General features: G+C 46.6%; 1 protein-coding gene across 1 annotated transcript in view; it reads left to right on the top strand.

The window, feature by feature from the left end:
- Pkd2l1 (polycystin 2 like 1, transient receptor potential cation channel) overlaps positions 1-15038 on the top strand; it is a 29720-nt gene that overhangs the window by 10238 nt on the left and 4444 nt on the right. The window contains exons 3-9 of the mRNA XM_055591711.1: positions 10745-10872; positions 11352-11605; positions 12651-12875; positions 13043-13271; positions 13632-13802; positions 13972-14153; positions 14446-14566. Of these exons, the coding sequence (XP_055447686.1) occupies positions 10745-10872; positions 11352-11605; positions 12651-12875; positions 13043-13271; positions 13632-13802; positions 13972-14153; positions 14446-14566 (1310 nt within the window). The remainder of the gene's footprint in view (positions 1-10744; positions 10873-11351; positions 11606-12650; positions 12876-13042; positions 13272-13631; positions 13803-13971; positions 14154-14445; positions 14567-15038) is intronic.

Here is a 15038-nt window from a genome sequence, read left to right as displayed (position 1 = left end):
GCCCTCCCGCTCTGGGGGTGTCTGTCTGCCAGCTCCACTGGTTGCTCCCTTCCCTGCACAGAGCCCTTTGATTCTCGTGTATTTCTATTTGTTGAGACTCGGGGTTAGGTTCTGGGCTGTTGGTGTCCTATTTTAAACATTTTAGCTGGGACTGGAAAGATGATGCCGCAATGAAGAACTCTGCTTACTGCTCTCCCAGAGGCTCCGAGTTTGATTCCCAGCACCCACCTCAGGCAGCTCACAGCCACTGTGACGGCAGCTCCAGGGGGGACTCCATACCTCTGGCCTCCAAAGGCAAAACGAACACACATGAACATACCCACCTCTCTGCAACACATCCATACATATAGCTAAAAAAATAATAAAAATATAGCTTAAAGAGCAAGATTCATAACCACACAGAGCCACTTGTACAGGAAAAACATCACTTGCTTGTTGCTCTGAGCTGGGCTGTGTCCCAGCACAGGAGTGGATAAAATCATGTTGTTACCCAAGGTCCTGATGACAGCGATTACCGATAATTTCAACACTCAGGCTTCTTTAACAGCAATGTGTTTTTATGCCCTACCCATGTCTAAAAGGAACATGGGTGGGGCATGCATAAGTCCATTAAAAGCACAGCTATAATAAAACATAGCCCGCTAGAACTATAATAAGGGGCATAGCATGAGAACTAGAAAAAGATAAGAGAAAGAGAGAAATTGTACCAGAAAACTTACAATGAATAAAGATTGTAATGATGAGAACAAAGCCTGGGCTTCCCAGGCAGTCAACTAAGGAAGGAAACACAAGTAATTCGCATAGTTCCCATCACTGAGTTAGGAACTAAAGAAGAAAAGTACACCTTTAATGAAATGTAAACCAGTAGAATTGGTGTTGACCATTTGTCTATACAGTACATAGACTAAAATTGATCTTAAAATGTTAAAAATTGAAAATACTTTTACAATTGCCTCCCTTAATCCATGTTTAATTCTCACAAAATAAATATGTATATATGTGTGTATGTATGTATGAATGTATGTATTGTATCTTAAAGATCTGTCTTTACCTATAAAACATCGAGGGAATGTTCAGGATGACTCGTAGGCACGTTCCTGAGATTTTACCAGCATTTTGTTCGGTCAGAGGGTCCCATTAGTAAAGTTAAGAGCGTCTTGATGAATCTGAAGCACCTTTTAAGGCTCTGAACTTTTGAGATTTCCATGTGTCTTTGCAACTCACTCTCTGTCTCAGACACTGAACTGTGGACTTTGCTCATGAGGAAACTTATGCACTTGCACACTTCTGGGTGTTTGGACTGATCCTTCTAATGGGTCATTTTGTGAATTTCATATAATGAGTTTTGACCATATTTACTGCCTCCTCCAACTCCTCCCAGAGCCACACTCCCTTCCAGGATTGGTTTTTAGAAAGAGAGGCAGATGCCTGGTCAGAAGGATTTAGGGGGGTAGTGGTTTGGAATGGTGATATATTCTCTGTGGTAAGGGAGGCTTGAGTCTAAATGCCTGTTCTCCTAGTTTGTTCTGTGATCACTTAAAAAGTGAGTTAATGGGGCTGGAGAGATGGCTCAGTGGTTAAGAGCACTATCTGCCTTTTGAAAGGACCTGGGTTCAATTCCCAGCACCCACACTGCTGCTCACAGCTGTCTATAACTCCAGTCCCATGTATTCTGACACCTTCATGCCAATGCATAGAAAATTAAATTACATTAATTATTTTTTAAAAAGTGAGTTAACTCTTTTTTTTTTTTTTTTTTTTTTTTGTCTCTTGAGACAAAGTCTCTGTATGTAGTAGCTCTGACTGTCTTAGAACTCACAATTAACAACATTCTTGACCTCCATTTATCTGCATGAAACGGAGATAGGACTTCCTACTTTCCCAGGTTTTGTGGTAGATAATGTACACGAAGCCTGGGGGATAAGCAAGTGTCTATCAATCATGGTATTATTGTTTGGGCAACTGTGGCTTTGATCCAAGGCCATAAATATGAATATGTTTTAGTATGCCAAGAAGAGGAGGAGGAAGAGGAGGAGAAGAGAAATGAGGAGGAAGAAGGTGCCATCTATTCTTGGTGTTGAACTGTAAATACTTTTGGCCTCTGAAACTCCTCCATAGCATCTCATGAAGTCACTCTCTAGTCCCTAAAACTTGCCTGGCGTGATTCTGTAGCGGGTACACCACCATACCTGTGTCCAGCACTCCGGGTCTGGTTCCGACTGCTTCTGTTCCCTGGTTGACTGTCACCATTTGGAATATATAGAGCCATGCACTCCCTCACCGGATCTTGAAGGGACAAGAAGGCCGGCTCCACCCAGAGCAGGTGGAGCAGCAGACAGCCCCTTACTGAGACTCACAGGAGTAAAAGGGGTGTTTGGGACGAGGAACATTTCCTATCAGAGAATAGTAGTGGCTTGGAAAAAGGGCTGTCTTTTATGGGGCCTAAGTTTTTGCCCCATAAATTCACTCCTTTGAGTGTAGTTCTGTTCTTGGAGCAGTGTGTAATCAGCCTACTATGGAGGCAGGCAGATTCGCATTTGAATCTTGACTTTATTAATTTCTTACCTGGGACAAGTGATAGCCTCTCTCGAGGTTGGAAAATGAGGACCATCATAGCGGTCACCACATAGTTTGTTGTCAGACTAAACGAAAAGCGTGGCAAGAGCACGGCACAGGGCCCAGCACTGGCGTCCAGACAGGAGTGGGCGCCCTGCTCATTTCTTTCTGTGGCGTAGAAGAGGGTGATGATGAGAGGGACCTGCTGAGCCCTTCGCAGAAATCTCTGAGCCAGGTGCAAGCTGCTGCCTCTTCTCAATAAAGTCAACTTGGGATTCTTATTCCCCGAATAGAAACTGATGCGACGCGGCAGAGAGACACTGAGAAAACCCAACCGGGTGTTTTCAGCATTTGGCCACCCACCCGACGGACCCAAGGATGTGATGCCCTGCTGTGGCATCTTGTGGTTCAGGTGGGCGAGGGACTCTGTGATTTTTCCTCTGGAGTGCGGAGGGCATGCTCTAAGTGTCCTGTGGACTTTGTAAATACCCTTCAAACTCCAGGGAGATGTTAAGAGCCCCAGGAGAGGTATGGTTGATCCCTTTCTACCCCTGACTGAATTAGAAGGAGGAAACCCATGGCCTCTCGGTGTCTCCACGAAGGACAGGGAGGACTGACCATCTGATGGCAACAGGTCACAGCAGGGGCTCTCCACCCCACAACACAGGGCTCAACCTGTCGAGCGCCACCCAGGCGGCAGCAGCGTTCAGGTTAGCAAGCTTTCCAGAGGTCACGTGCCACAGGTTGCTTGCCGGTAGGATAAGGAAGAAGCAAAAATGACAGGCACGAAATCACCACCCCACGGAGCAACCCTCAGCTTCCCTACCCTTCATTTGGATTCAGACCGCAGCAGCCTTCAAATGTGATGTTTACTTTTAAAACTGTATTTTGTTTGCAAGTCTTTGCAGACGCTGGGCACTGAGCGCAAGGCTGGTTCGTGTTAGCCAGGCGCTCTGCCGCTCAGCCACATCCCAAGCCTCCACTCAGTCTTCTGAAAACAGGAGACTGACTTCGCACTGTGTGAAGCTGCCGGCCACCTGAAATTCCTGTTAGGTGAGTCGAGGTCTGGCTCCATTGATCTTACCCAAATCTCAAATGAATTACTGTTCTCTTTTGAACTAAGAAATGCCCCAGATAGTTTTCAAATCTGCTAAACAAAAGTAATCTTCAACTATTTTGATTATGTGGTTCATGGATCAAATACAGTTTGAAAATGATTCACTTCATTTTGTTCTGTATTTTTTAGTGGGCTTTTTTTTTTTTTTTAAACTGTTCCATGTGGCTCTGGAAAGATGGCTCAGTGCTTAGGAGTACACACCGCTCTTCCAGAGGACCAGAGTTCAATTCCCAGCACCTATATCAAATGGCTCACAACTACCCATAGCTCCAACTCCAGAGATCCTACTCTCTGGCTCCATAGGCACCTGCACATACCCCCACAACAGACACACAAACACGTAATTAAAAATAACAAAACAAATCCTCTTCCACTGTTTGCCCAGCACAACAAATAGCCACTGAGAACCTATGTAGCAGCTGAGAACTGAATAGTAGCTGGTTATGGTAGTGCACACCTTTAATCTTAGCACTTGGGGGGCGGAGGCTGTGATGTTCGAGGCCAGCCTGCTCTAAACAATGAGTTCCAGGCCAGCCAGGGCTACACAGTGAATCTCTCTCTGTCTCTCTTTCTCTTCCTCCGTCTCTCTTACACAGAAGCTAAAACAAACAAAAACCACGCACAAGAAAACCTAACCCAAGTACTTTATAAAATAAATAATAAAGTTGTTATTATGTATATCTTTTAAAATAACGAAATAAAGTTGCTGTCCCCGGGGAAGTACAGTCAGGGTAGTTAGAGATACTTAATTACTCAGTGTACTCCATGCACCCTGAATATGTCGCTTTTGTATTCTATAACAAGCACCTAGGAAAGTATTTTTTCCCAGTGTTAGATTTTAAATACTGTTTATATAATTAATATAGAACACATCTTTGTAACAATTTGGGTTGGCAATACACTCCACATCAAAATCAATGGTATTTGAAATAGTTTGTGTCACTCAGTGGTGACAGAAGACACCTCATTAATTTTATCAATTCTCTCCCTCCCCCTCTTTCTCATCTTTTCTCTCCCTCTCCCTCTCTCCTTCCTCTGCACAAACACACACACAAACACTAAGATTTGTTAGTAACTGAGATAGAATGTTCATTTTCCTATCTTAAGGTAACATTTTTCTCTAAAGTACAGAATGTTCTTAAATAATAATTAACAAGAAGTGCAGAGCATTTGCGTGTGAGTGTTTTGACTGCATGTCTGTATGTATGACTAGTGTCCTCAGAGCCTAAGATGGACACTGGCTCCCCTGGAACTGAAGTCAGGAGGCACTGTGCAGATGCTGAGAACTGAGCCTTGAAAGAGAAGTAAATGCTTTAATGCACTGAGCCATCTCCCCAGCTCCGGGAATTGAGAGTATTTGAATGGGGAAACCATGCTTAGGCTTTAATCTGAAAAGATTTTCAGGTTCCATCTTGGTCCTTTTTACTCCTATAAGCTCCCCCTCCTCCTGAGACAAGGTTTCTCTGTGTAGCCTTGGCTGTCCTGGACTCATTTTGTAGACCAAACTGGCCTCAAACTCACAGAGATCTGCCTGCCTCTGCCTCCCTGAGTGCTGGGATTACAGGTGTGGGCCACCGCCCCCAGCTTTATTCTTATAAACTTAAAGAGTCACAAAGGAGAATGAATACTGAATATCTGTCTGTTAACAGACATTTGACTATGTGAAGACTTTTTTTTTTTTTTTAAGAAAACATAATATTTACTATCTTGGATAATAATCAGAGACTATCGGGGCTGGGCCTATAGTTCAGCGGTAGATAATTGCCTATTATACTCAAGACCTTGGGTGCAGTTCTCAGCACTGGAAAAAAAAAAGAAAGCTGACTGAGAGGCAGCTATAAACACAGCACTTGGGAGGTGGAGGCAGGAGGTTAGAGAGTGCTAGATCAGCCTCGTCTACATAGAAGTCCAAGGCCAGCCTGGGGTACATGAGACTATGTTTCAAAACAAGCAAGCAAGTAAACAAACAAACATCAGCAGCCTGAAAATGTTAAGCTCCCACAAATAGTTGACAGCAATTCAGAGCGACAGTAGTTCGGGGCTTTCAGACCGGACTAGGAAAAGCCCAGGGGAAGTGTACCGCTTAGTGGCCACTCAGCAGTATAACAACTGGCCATGGGTGAAATGGGCTCTCGGCAGCCCAGCTCAGCACATTGCCGGTCAGTCTCCAGATACTGAGGACAAGCAGTCACAGACACAGGTTAGGACTAAAGCCATGTCTTGGGCATCAGTAATAGAGTGGACGCAAGGGCCGCTGCTGTTTCCTTTGCTGCTGTGCCTCCGTGGTGAAGTATGATGGCCGTGCCTGTCACCAGGGATCACTCTAGACAAACTCCAGTTCGCCCAGATCCTTCTCTTTCTAAATTGGGTGTGAAGGAAAACATGCTTCAAGATCTGAAAAGCAAATTCACTATTTTTATTAGTGTGTATTTCTATCCCAGCGGCGTACTTATTTGTATAATTCAGTGTGTGTGGCGTGTGCAGATGCCACCGCACGTATGTGGGAGTCAGAGAACAGCTTGTGCCAGTTGGTCCTCTCCATATACTATAGTGGGTCATGGGAACTGAACTCATGCCATCAGGCTTGTCCTCAAGTGCCTTTACCCACTGAGACATTTTCCCAGCCCTCACAGAGATACCTTCATTCAAGCATACCAAAAACTTGGATTACACTCACTCCTCAAAAACCTCCCCTTTTATCCCCTTATCCTTCTTCTAGTACCCCCCTCTCCCCACGTGTGTGTCGTGTAAAATCAAGTTTGGATTCACATATGAGAGGAAGTATTTGGTATTTTTCTTTCCGGCTTTGGCTTACCTTTCTTAACATACTGATCTCCGAGCCCATCACTTTCCCCGAAGATGACCGATATCACTTCATTCTTCTTCACAGCTGACTATTGAGCATGTGTTGTCTTTCCTCTGCTGATGGGCACGCGGGCTGATTGTGTAACTTGGCTATTGAGTGGTGCGGTAGTGAGCGTGGGTCTGTGTGACCCCGTGTCACGCTGACTTGGATTCCCTTGGAGGTACCCTGAGTCAAGGTACAGCCAGGGCACGTGGTAGTTCAGGTTTCAGGTGTGCGAGGCGCCTCTGTGTGACTTCCGAGGTGGATGGGTAATTCGAGTTCCCGTTAGCAGCAGTTGGGGGTTCCTTCGGCTCTTCCCCTCCTGTCAGCGTTTCCTGTTCCCTTAGTGATTGCCATTGAGACTAGCGTGTGCTGGACTCTGTGTGCAGTTTTGATCTGCACTTCGCTGAGGCTGAAGATGTGGGGTATTTCCCTCTGCTTATTTGTCACCCTTCCAGAACGGTTCATTCAGGTCATCTGTACACTGGTTGATTAGATTGTTTTGTTCCTTAATTTTATTAAAATCATTTCTGTACTATGATAGAGTGATATCAGCACTCCATCGGATGTGCACTTAGCAACATGCCTCTCCCATGCGATAGGCTCCACTCATTTAATCCTTGCTTTTGGCCGCACGCTTTTACTGGGTGACGCTAATCTCTGCTCTTATACTCAGTAGTGTTTGTTTTATGAAACTGGTTGCAACAGTGCTTGGTGCATTAAACTTAGAATTGTCATAGCCTCTTAATGAACGATTGCCCTGATCAGCATCAAGTGACCTTCTTTGTCTCTTCTGATTCATTTTGGTTTAAGCTCTGCTTGGTCAGTTATTAGTATCTGAGTTCCACTGGAATAAAAATTTAAAGGAATTGCTTACAAGAGGCTGAGAATTTCTACTTTTACTAATTGCTAATGTGATTATACACACACAGGAAATTATAATAAAGATGTAAAGGATCCATATATTCACCTAGATACTCAAATATGAAGATGCAACACAGCCCCGTTCCCTCCCCTGTTTTTTGAAAGTAAGTGTAAAGACCTTTGTGTAAAGCCTCATTATTCCCGAACACTTAGAGTGTGTATTTTCTTAAGATGGGGAACATTCTCTTGTCAAAATCAGGATATTGTCATTGATCTAGTACTGTCATTTAATGAGCAAACGTTATTACAACTTCACCAATTATTTTACTAATAGCTGTTACAGCAAAGAGAGAGAATGACTCAGGATCCAACTCAGAAGCTCATATCACGTGTTGTTTTTAGTCTTTCACCTTGATAATAACAAAACACAAAAGCCCCAGCCAGGCATGGTGACACATGTCTTTCATTTCAGCACTCAGGAGGCTAAGGCAAACAGATATCTGTGAGTTTAAGGCTAACCTGGTCTGCACAGCAAGCTCCCTGGCAGCCAGGACTACATAGAGAGACCCTGTCTCAAAAAAACAAAACAAACAAACAGACAAACAAACAAAAACAACTGAGAAACAAGATAGATAATAATAACAGTTTAGAAACCATAAGGGAGAAAAAGCCCAAGCATTCCTGAGTCCAAACTGATGAGTGAAATTTCTTCCTAAAACAACAATAACAACAAAACACCATGACTTCGTCACTGTTCTATTCCTCTGAAAAGAGACATCATGACCAGGCACTGAAAGATCCCCGGAGGGTATCTTCCGTCAGAGAGACCCCCTCCCAAGGATCAACGAGGCCATTCGGATGCAAACAGCAAGAGGCTTTTATCTTGATACACGGGTACCCGGGGCGAAAAGTCATTCGAGAGACTTCCGCGCCCCCTAGATGGGAAGCTGGGGTTTTTATAGGGTTTTAGAGGCAGAAGCACTGGTACAGAAGCGAGAGGGCATGGTTATAGGGGGCTGATTGGTACGTTTACACGAGACCACAATTTGCGTCAAAGTTTGGCAGGGGCACCAAGATTTCAGGAACTGGGTGGTCAAGGGGGGTAGGATGACCCCTTGACGTGGCCCGCCACCTGTTATTTTGTTTTTCTCTATCTTAGCTGAAACAGTCTCACAGATATCTATGAGAGTGATTAACACAAACTGTTTTTAGTATGACTGGGGCAGCCTGACCACAGATATCCCAAGTGGGTGACACAGCTAGGATTTCTCAGTAATTTTCCAGTTTCTCATCTGGCCTTCAGAGTTTTACAAAACAGTGGTGTCTCACAAAATGGCATTAGCTATGTTTAACTTAGGGTGAGGCTGGGGTCTTTCAGCACCTCTTTTAAAGGAAAGCATTTAAATAGGAGCTGGCTTACAGCTTCAGAGGTCTTGTCCATCATCATCATGGCAGAGAGCATGGCGGCCCATATAGCACTGAAACAGTAGCTGAAAGCTACATCCTGATCTGCAGGCAGAGACAGACAGTTGGACAGAGAAGGTAGGAAAGAGAGAGGGAGAGAGGGAAGCTAAAGTGAGAGAGAGAGAGAGAGAGAGAGAGGCTGAAGCTGGCATGGGCCATTGAAACCTCAAAGCCCACCTTCAGTGATACACTTCCTTTAACAAGGCCACACCTCCTAATCCTTCTAATCCTTCTAATCCTCCTAAACAGTTTTACCCCCTGGTAACTAAGTATTCGAATATATGAGCCTCTGGAGGCCATTACTATTCCAGCTACCACAATCAACTAATAAATGTAAAAGAAATAATTGATGGAAAAGAAACTCACCATTTGATAATCATTTTGGTAATAATTACACAAAATTCATCAATGAATACTTTCATCTCATAGGTGAAAATGAATTAGTAATAAGATATTTATATAGTGCCAGACTCTATCCCAAAATGTGTATGAATTCTAAAAAAGAAAATCATAATTTTACATTGAAGAAACATGGTAGACACCATCTGTTTGTTTGTTTATTTGTTTGTGACAGGGATTCTCTGTGCAACAGCTCTGGTTGTCCTGGAACTCACTTTGTAGACCAGGCTGGCCTTGAACTCAGAGATCTGCCTTTCCTGCCTCCAGAGTGCTGGGATTAAAAGAATACACCACCATCACCTGGCAAACATCATCTGTTTTTTTTTTTTTGTTTTTTTTTTTTTTTGAGACAGGGTTTTCTCTGTGTAGCCTTGGCTGTCCTGGACTCACTTATGTAGACCAGGCTGGCCTTGAACCTATAGTGACCCACCTGCCTCTGCCTCTGCCTCCCCAAGTGCTGGGATTAAAGGTGTGCTCCACCATGCCCAAATGCTCTTAATACGGGATCAGACATAGATTCAGTAGTGAGGCATCAACAGCCAGCCTGCATCTTCTGGCATGATGCGCTGTGAAGGACACAATATCACCCCAGGGGCATGTCTCCCTCAAACCCATCACCTGAATGTAACCATGAGGAACCATCAGACAAGCCCAGGCTGAGAGGAAACCCATGAAATAAGTGGTATATACATTTTAAACCTGCCTTTAAGCCAGGATACACAGAGCTTCTCTATTTCAGCACACGGGGCTGGGTCTGTAAGCGCTAGAGTGGTGGAGTGAGGCGCCATTATTCCTTATTTTGATCTGCAATGCGACGAATCCTGTTCCCAGGAGATGCTGGTGCTGCTCTGCCTACCTGCTACCCTTATGGCTATAGAATCGATGACTCTAGAAGTCAGGAGGTTTCCCCTCCATTGCAAAACATCTAGCCTGAGTCCTACTCTAGAATTTAAAAACTAAAACTGAGGGCTGGAGAGATGGCTCAGAGGTTAAGAGCATTGGCTGCCCTTTCAAAAGTCTTGAGTTCAAATCCCAGCAATTAAATGTTGGCTCACAACAACCTATGATGAGATCTGGCGCCCTCTTCTGGCGTGCAGGCCCACATGCATTCAGAACAGTGAATGAATAAATAAATCTTTAAAACTAAAATTGAGAATAAATAAAGGGAAGCTTCAGCCAGCACACACATCTTTTGGCCATGCCCGGTAAGAACTGGACAGTTAAACTGAGTCTGTGGAGAAAAGTGAGGTTTGAGGTTCTGGAATGATAGTACCAGCAGAGAATTACCAAATGGAGAGCATCTTCCCGAGGCGACCTTGCAGTCACACCACCCCCTGGAGCGCCTCCTGCCTCCCCTAGTGGCACCATCACCCTCCCCAGACAATCCTGGGGGGGCAGGTCTGATTGAGTCCCACGCCATCTGACCCCAGGACAGTGGGGCTTTCCTGACTCCTGTGGAGAGATGGAGCTTGAGGAACGCCTCTCGGCTTCTGTTCCAGTGACCTACGGAATGACAAGCTCTAGCGCCTATTACTACACCAAAGTGATGTCTGAGCTGTTTCTCCACACCCCGTCAGACTCCGGAGTCTGCTTCCAGACCATCAGCAGCATGGCGGACTTCTGGGCTGTGAGTGTGAACCCGCTGCCCCTCCTTCTTAACGGTCTGAGACCTGGGAAGAGTCCAGGGAGGTCAGCCTGGAACCAGGGCAAAACATAAGTATAGAGCTGGGGCCTGGCTCAGAGGTCAAGAGCACTGGCTGTTCTTCCAAAGGTCACGAGTTCAATTCCCAGCAACCACATGATGGCTCACAACCAGATCTATAGTGAGACCTGGTGCCCTCTCCTGGCCTGCAGGCACACATGCAGGCAGAACACTGTATAAATAACAGACCAGCAGGAGCCAGACTAGCGTTTGAGGCAGAAGAGAAACTGAACCTCAAAATACAATACTGTAAACTGTATTTTGGTCAAGTTCAGTAGGTCAGCTGTTGGGGTCCAAAAATAGAGGCTAGAGGCAAGGTGAGGACTGGGGAATGAGGGCAGAGGTCATGCATGCACTGGGGTTGGCAGGAAGCTGGACCAGGCCCAACCCAGATGCTGGTCCAGTTTGCTCAGGGTCCACTCCTGGACAGTTTGTACTGGACGAAGTGGTACAATAACCAGAGCCTGGGTCGCGGCTCCCACTCCTTCATCTACTACGAGAATCTGCTGCTGGGGGTCCCGAGGCTGCGGCAGCTGCGGGTGCGCAACGATTCCTGTGTGGTGCATGAGGACTTCCGTGAGGACATTTTGAACTGCTATGACGTCTACTCCCCAGATAAAGAAGATCAACTCCCTTTTGGGCCTCTCAATGGCACAGCGTGAGTGAGCCCCTGCCAAAAGCGCAGGGCCACCCCTTTGAGCTTGCGGTCACTCCAGGGTGTGGGAAACACTTCTACTGAAATTTAAAATCTTTAAATCGTTTAGGTGTGGAGGAAGCAGATTAGCAGACAAGACACAGCCTCTGGACTAGTTCCCACACACAAGGGGACAGTCCCACGCTTTCTGGAAGGCAAGAGTCCCTTGGGGTGTGTGGTCCATGACTTGAGTTCATGCTGCCACCCAAGCCATGGTTGGAGAGTTTGACTCCTGGGACTTGGTGCAGGAAGCAGCAGGGGGTGGAAGATGGATGAGGAGAGAGGAAAGGAAGAGGGTAGAGAGGGTAGGAAAGAAGCAGATGTAAGCGTGAAAGAAATTGGGGGTCGGGAGAGGAGTGTTGAGGAGCTAGAACAAGAAATCCTGAGGGTTGGCCAGCCGACGATAGAGCCACAGGAACTGGAAAAGATCATTTCCGGATTTATGGCCTAAGTGTTTCCTTCATGTACACTGGACAGCCTGGGGCCAAGAATGCGCTCCTCTCGTGGAAGAGGTCTTCCTCAACTTATAGTCGAGTTTCAGGACTATCACCAGGTAGCTGACTATCTTGGAATTCCCTGAATCTTTATTCCCTCTACTTCAAAGCGTGGACGGTGTCTTCCCTCTCTTCCCCAACAATTGTTCGTAGGAAGCCAACTGCCGTGTGTGAAACACCTATTGTAGGTGATAGCACCTGCACCGTGTGTGACATTACACACAGGCTATGTAAGACAGGCTTCTCGCAGAATTACACAGGTGCCGCGCACGGCACACGCACACAGGTGTACGTATGTACAGGACAGATGGCACAGCGACTGTCTGTCTAACTGTGCTATCTCTGTGCAGATGGCACAGCGTAGGTACAGACAGATAGTATAGATCTATGTAGATAGTCCTCTGAGTTTACACAGTGCCTGTGGAGCTGTAAAGCCAGGCATTCATAACTGCCTTGGGGGGTGAGAGTTTCCTCTGGTTCTGCCCTCTGTGCTCAGATGGCCTTTCTCTCGGCAGGTGGACATACCATTCACAGAGTGAGCTGGGGGGCTCCTCCCACTGGGGCAGGCTCACCAGCTACGGTGGAGGTGGGTACTACTTGGACCTTCCGGGATCCCGGCAAGCCAGTGCCGAGGCCCTCCAAGGCCTTCAGGAGGGGCTGTGGCTGGACAGGGGCACTCGGGTGGTCTTCATCGACTTCTCAGTCTACAACGCCAACATCAATCTTTTCTGTATTCTGAGGTGAGCTCCCCTTCCCCACTCAATCTCTCTGTCTGTGGCTCCTGTCCATCTGATGTGCTTGAGATCTTCCCTACCAGCCAGGTACCCTAGGTTGGCTGTGAGGAACCTGGGAAATAGGAGAAGCTGTCCTAACCCAGTCTCCCCTAGCCAACTCACCTTCCTCACAGGCTGGTGGTGGAGTTCCCAGCCACAGGAGGGACCATTCCATCCTGGCAAATCCGCACAGTTAAGCTGATCCGCTACGTGAGTAACTGGGACTTCTTCGTCGTGGGCTGTGAGGTCATCTTCTGCGTCTTCATCTTCTACTATGTGGTGGAGGAAATCCTGGAGATCCACAGGCACCGGCTTCACTACCTCAGCAGCGTCTGGAACGTTCTGGACCTGGTGGTCATCTTGGTGAGGGACTTGGGACGTACTGGAGGGTGGAGAGAAAGACTCTGTTTTGATAGGGGAGCTGAGTTCTTCCTTTTGTCTTACCAGAAGCGCCCTGAATCTCCCTGGCTCAGATCTTGGGAAATCTTTCCTTCCTCATCTCCTCCCCTCCTCACCCATGAATGGGGACCCTCCTTTTTACTTTTGCCTCAGAATAGATGCAAACCTATTCTCAGTCTCCTTGGCCTTTCGATTTATGACCTGGCCTCTTGAGAACCCTGCTGTTTTCTCTTTTCTCTGAATACCCCTCTGGGAGCTCATCTTTGAACTTTCCTCAAGCTTCCTCTGTCTTCTCTGACATTCCCCGTGACTCCTATGTGACAGCTCTCCATGGTGGCTGTGGGTTTCCACATATTCCGTACCCTGGAAGTAAACCGGCTGATGGGAAGGCTCCTGCAGCAGCCAGACACGTACGCAGACTTTGAGTTCCTGGCCTTCTGGCAGACACAGTACAACAACATGAATGCCGTCAACCTTTTCTTTGCCTGGATCAAGGTACCTGGGACTTGCCTCCCACCTTGCCACAAGGCTCTCATTTACCTTCCTCTTCGTGGGTCTCATTTTTCTTGTCTGATTCGATACCTCCTATGGCCTCCGCCTGTCCCTGGAGTGCTCTATGCTTCTAACCTCTTCTCCTTCACTTGCTTCACCGTGGCCCTTGCAGATATTCAAGTACATCAGCTTCAACAAAACCATGACCCAGCTCTCCTCCACACTGGCTCGCTGCGCCAAGGACATCCTGGGCTTCGCCATCATGTTCTTCATTGTCTTCTTTGCCTACGCCCAGCTTGGCTACCTGCTTTTTGGAACCCAAGTGGAAAACTTTAGCACATTCGTCAAGTGCATGTGTGTGTCCTGCTCCTACCCCTGGGCCCCTCACCCTCCAGCTTGCAGAGTGTGTGTGACCTTGGGGAAAAGGGGGGAGGTGTGTGGGTGTGTCAGTACTTAAAGTGCCTGAGAGTGTCCCAAAGTTCAGGTGTACACTCAAGAAATTCACACACCTGCTGTTTTTAGTATATTGGGTTTATTGTATTAGGGGCAGTGAGGGGTTCGTTTGAGGTTAGGAGAGTGGGAGGGGGTATGAATTGGGGCAAATGTTTGGCTAGGCTCTGGGTGAAGCCCAGCTCTGATCTCTCAGTTTCACTCAGTTCCGGATAATCCTTGGAGATTTTGACTACAACACTATCGACAACGCCAACCGAATCCTGGGCCCTGTATACTTTGTCACCTATGTCTTCTTCGTCTTCTTCGTACTCCTGGTGAGGGTCCCTTTGAGGGCTGGTGACATAGAAGGCCTTCAAGGTGGGGTTTCCACCCCATATGCCTCCCACTTAGGATTACAACTGGTTTCTTACAGCATGGGGGAAAGTACGTGTTGAGGGGATCTTCTGGGTTTTCTGGGAGCAATGATAGCAGATAACCAGGTGTGTGGGGCATCAAGGAAATTTCAATTCTCCCAGGAAAGCCAGCTTCTCGTCTTCCAAGGATAGAAAGGAAGGGTGGAAATGCCTCATGAAGAGAAGTATTCTGGGAGCTTCTGAACCTGTTCTCCAAGAGGCCCCTTCCTCTGGGCACTCCATGATGGTTTCTGCTGCCAGTGTTTGGTGGTAGTTCTCTCATTGTTCCTCCTGAGAAATATATGAGATTCATTTCTTTTTTATCTTGTTTTATATTTATTTTACTTTGTGTGTGTGTGTGTGTGTGTGTGTGTGTGTGTGTGTGTGTGTGTGT

Source organism: Psammomys obesus, unplaced genomic scaffold (assembly GCF_907164565.1).
Source record: "Psammomys obesus unplaced genomic scaffold, mPsaObe1.curated_primary_1811, whole genome shotgun sequence".
Taxonomy (NCBI): domain Eukaryota; kingdom Metazoa; phylum Chordata; class Mammalia; order Rodentia; family Muridae; genus Psammomys; species Psammomys obesus.
The sequence above is the reverse complement of the archived record's forward strand: the minus strand, read 5'-3'. Positions and strand labels throughout refer to the sequence as shown.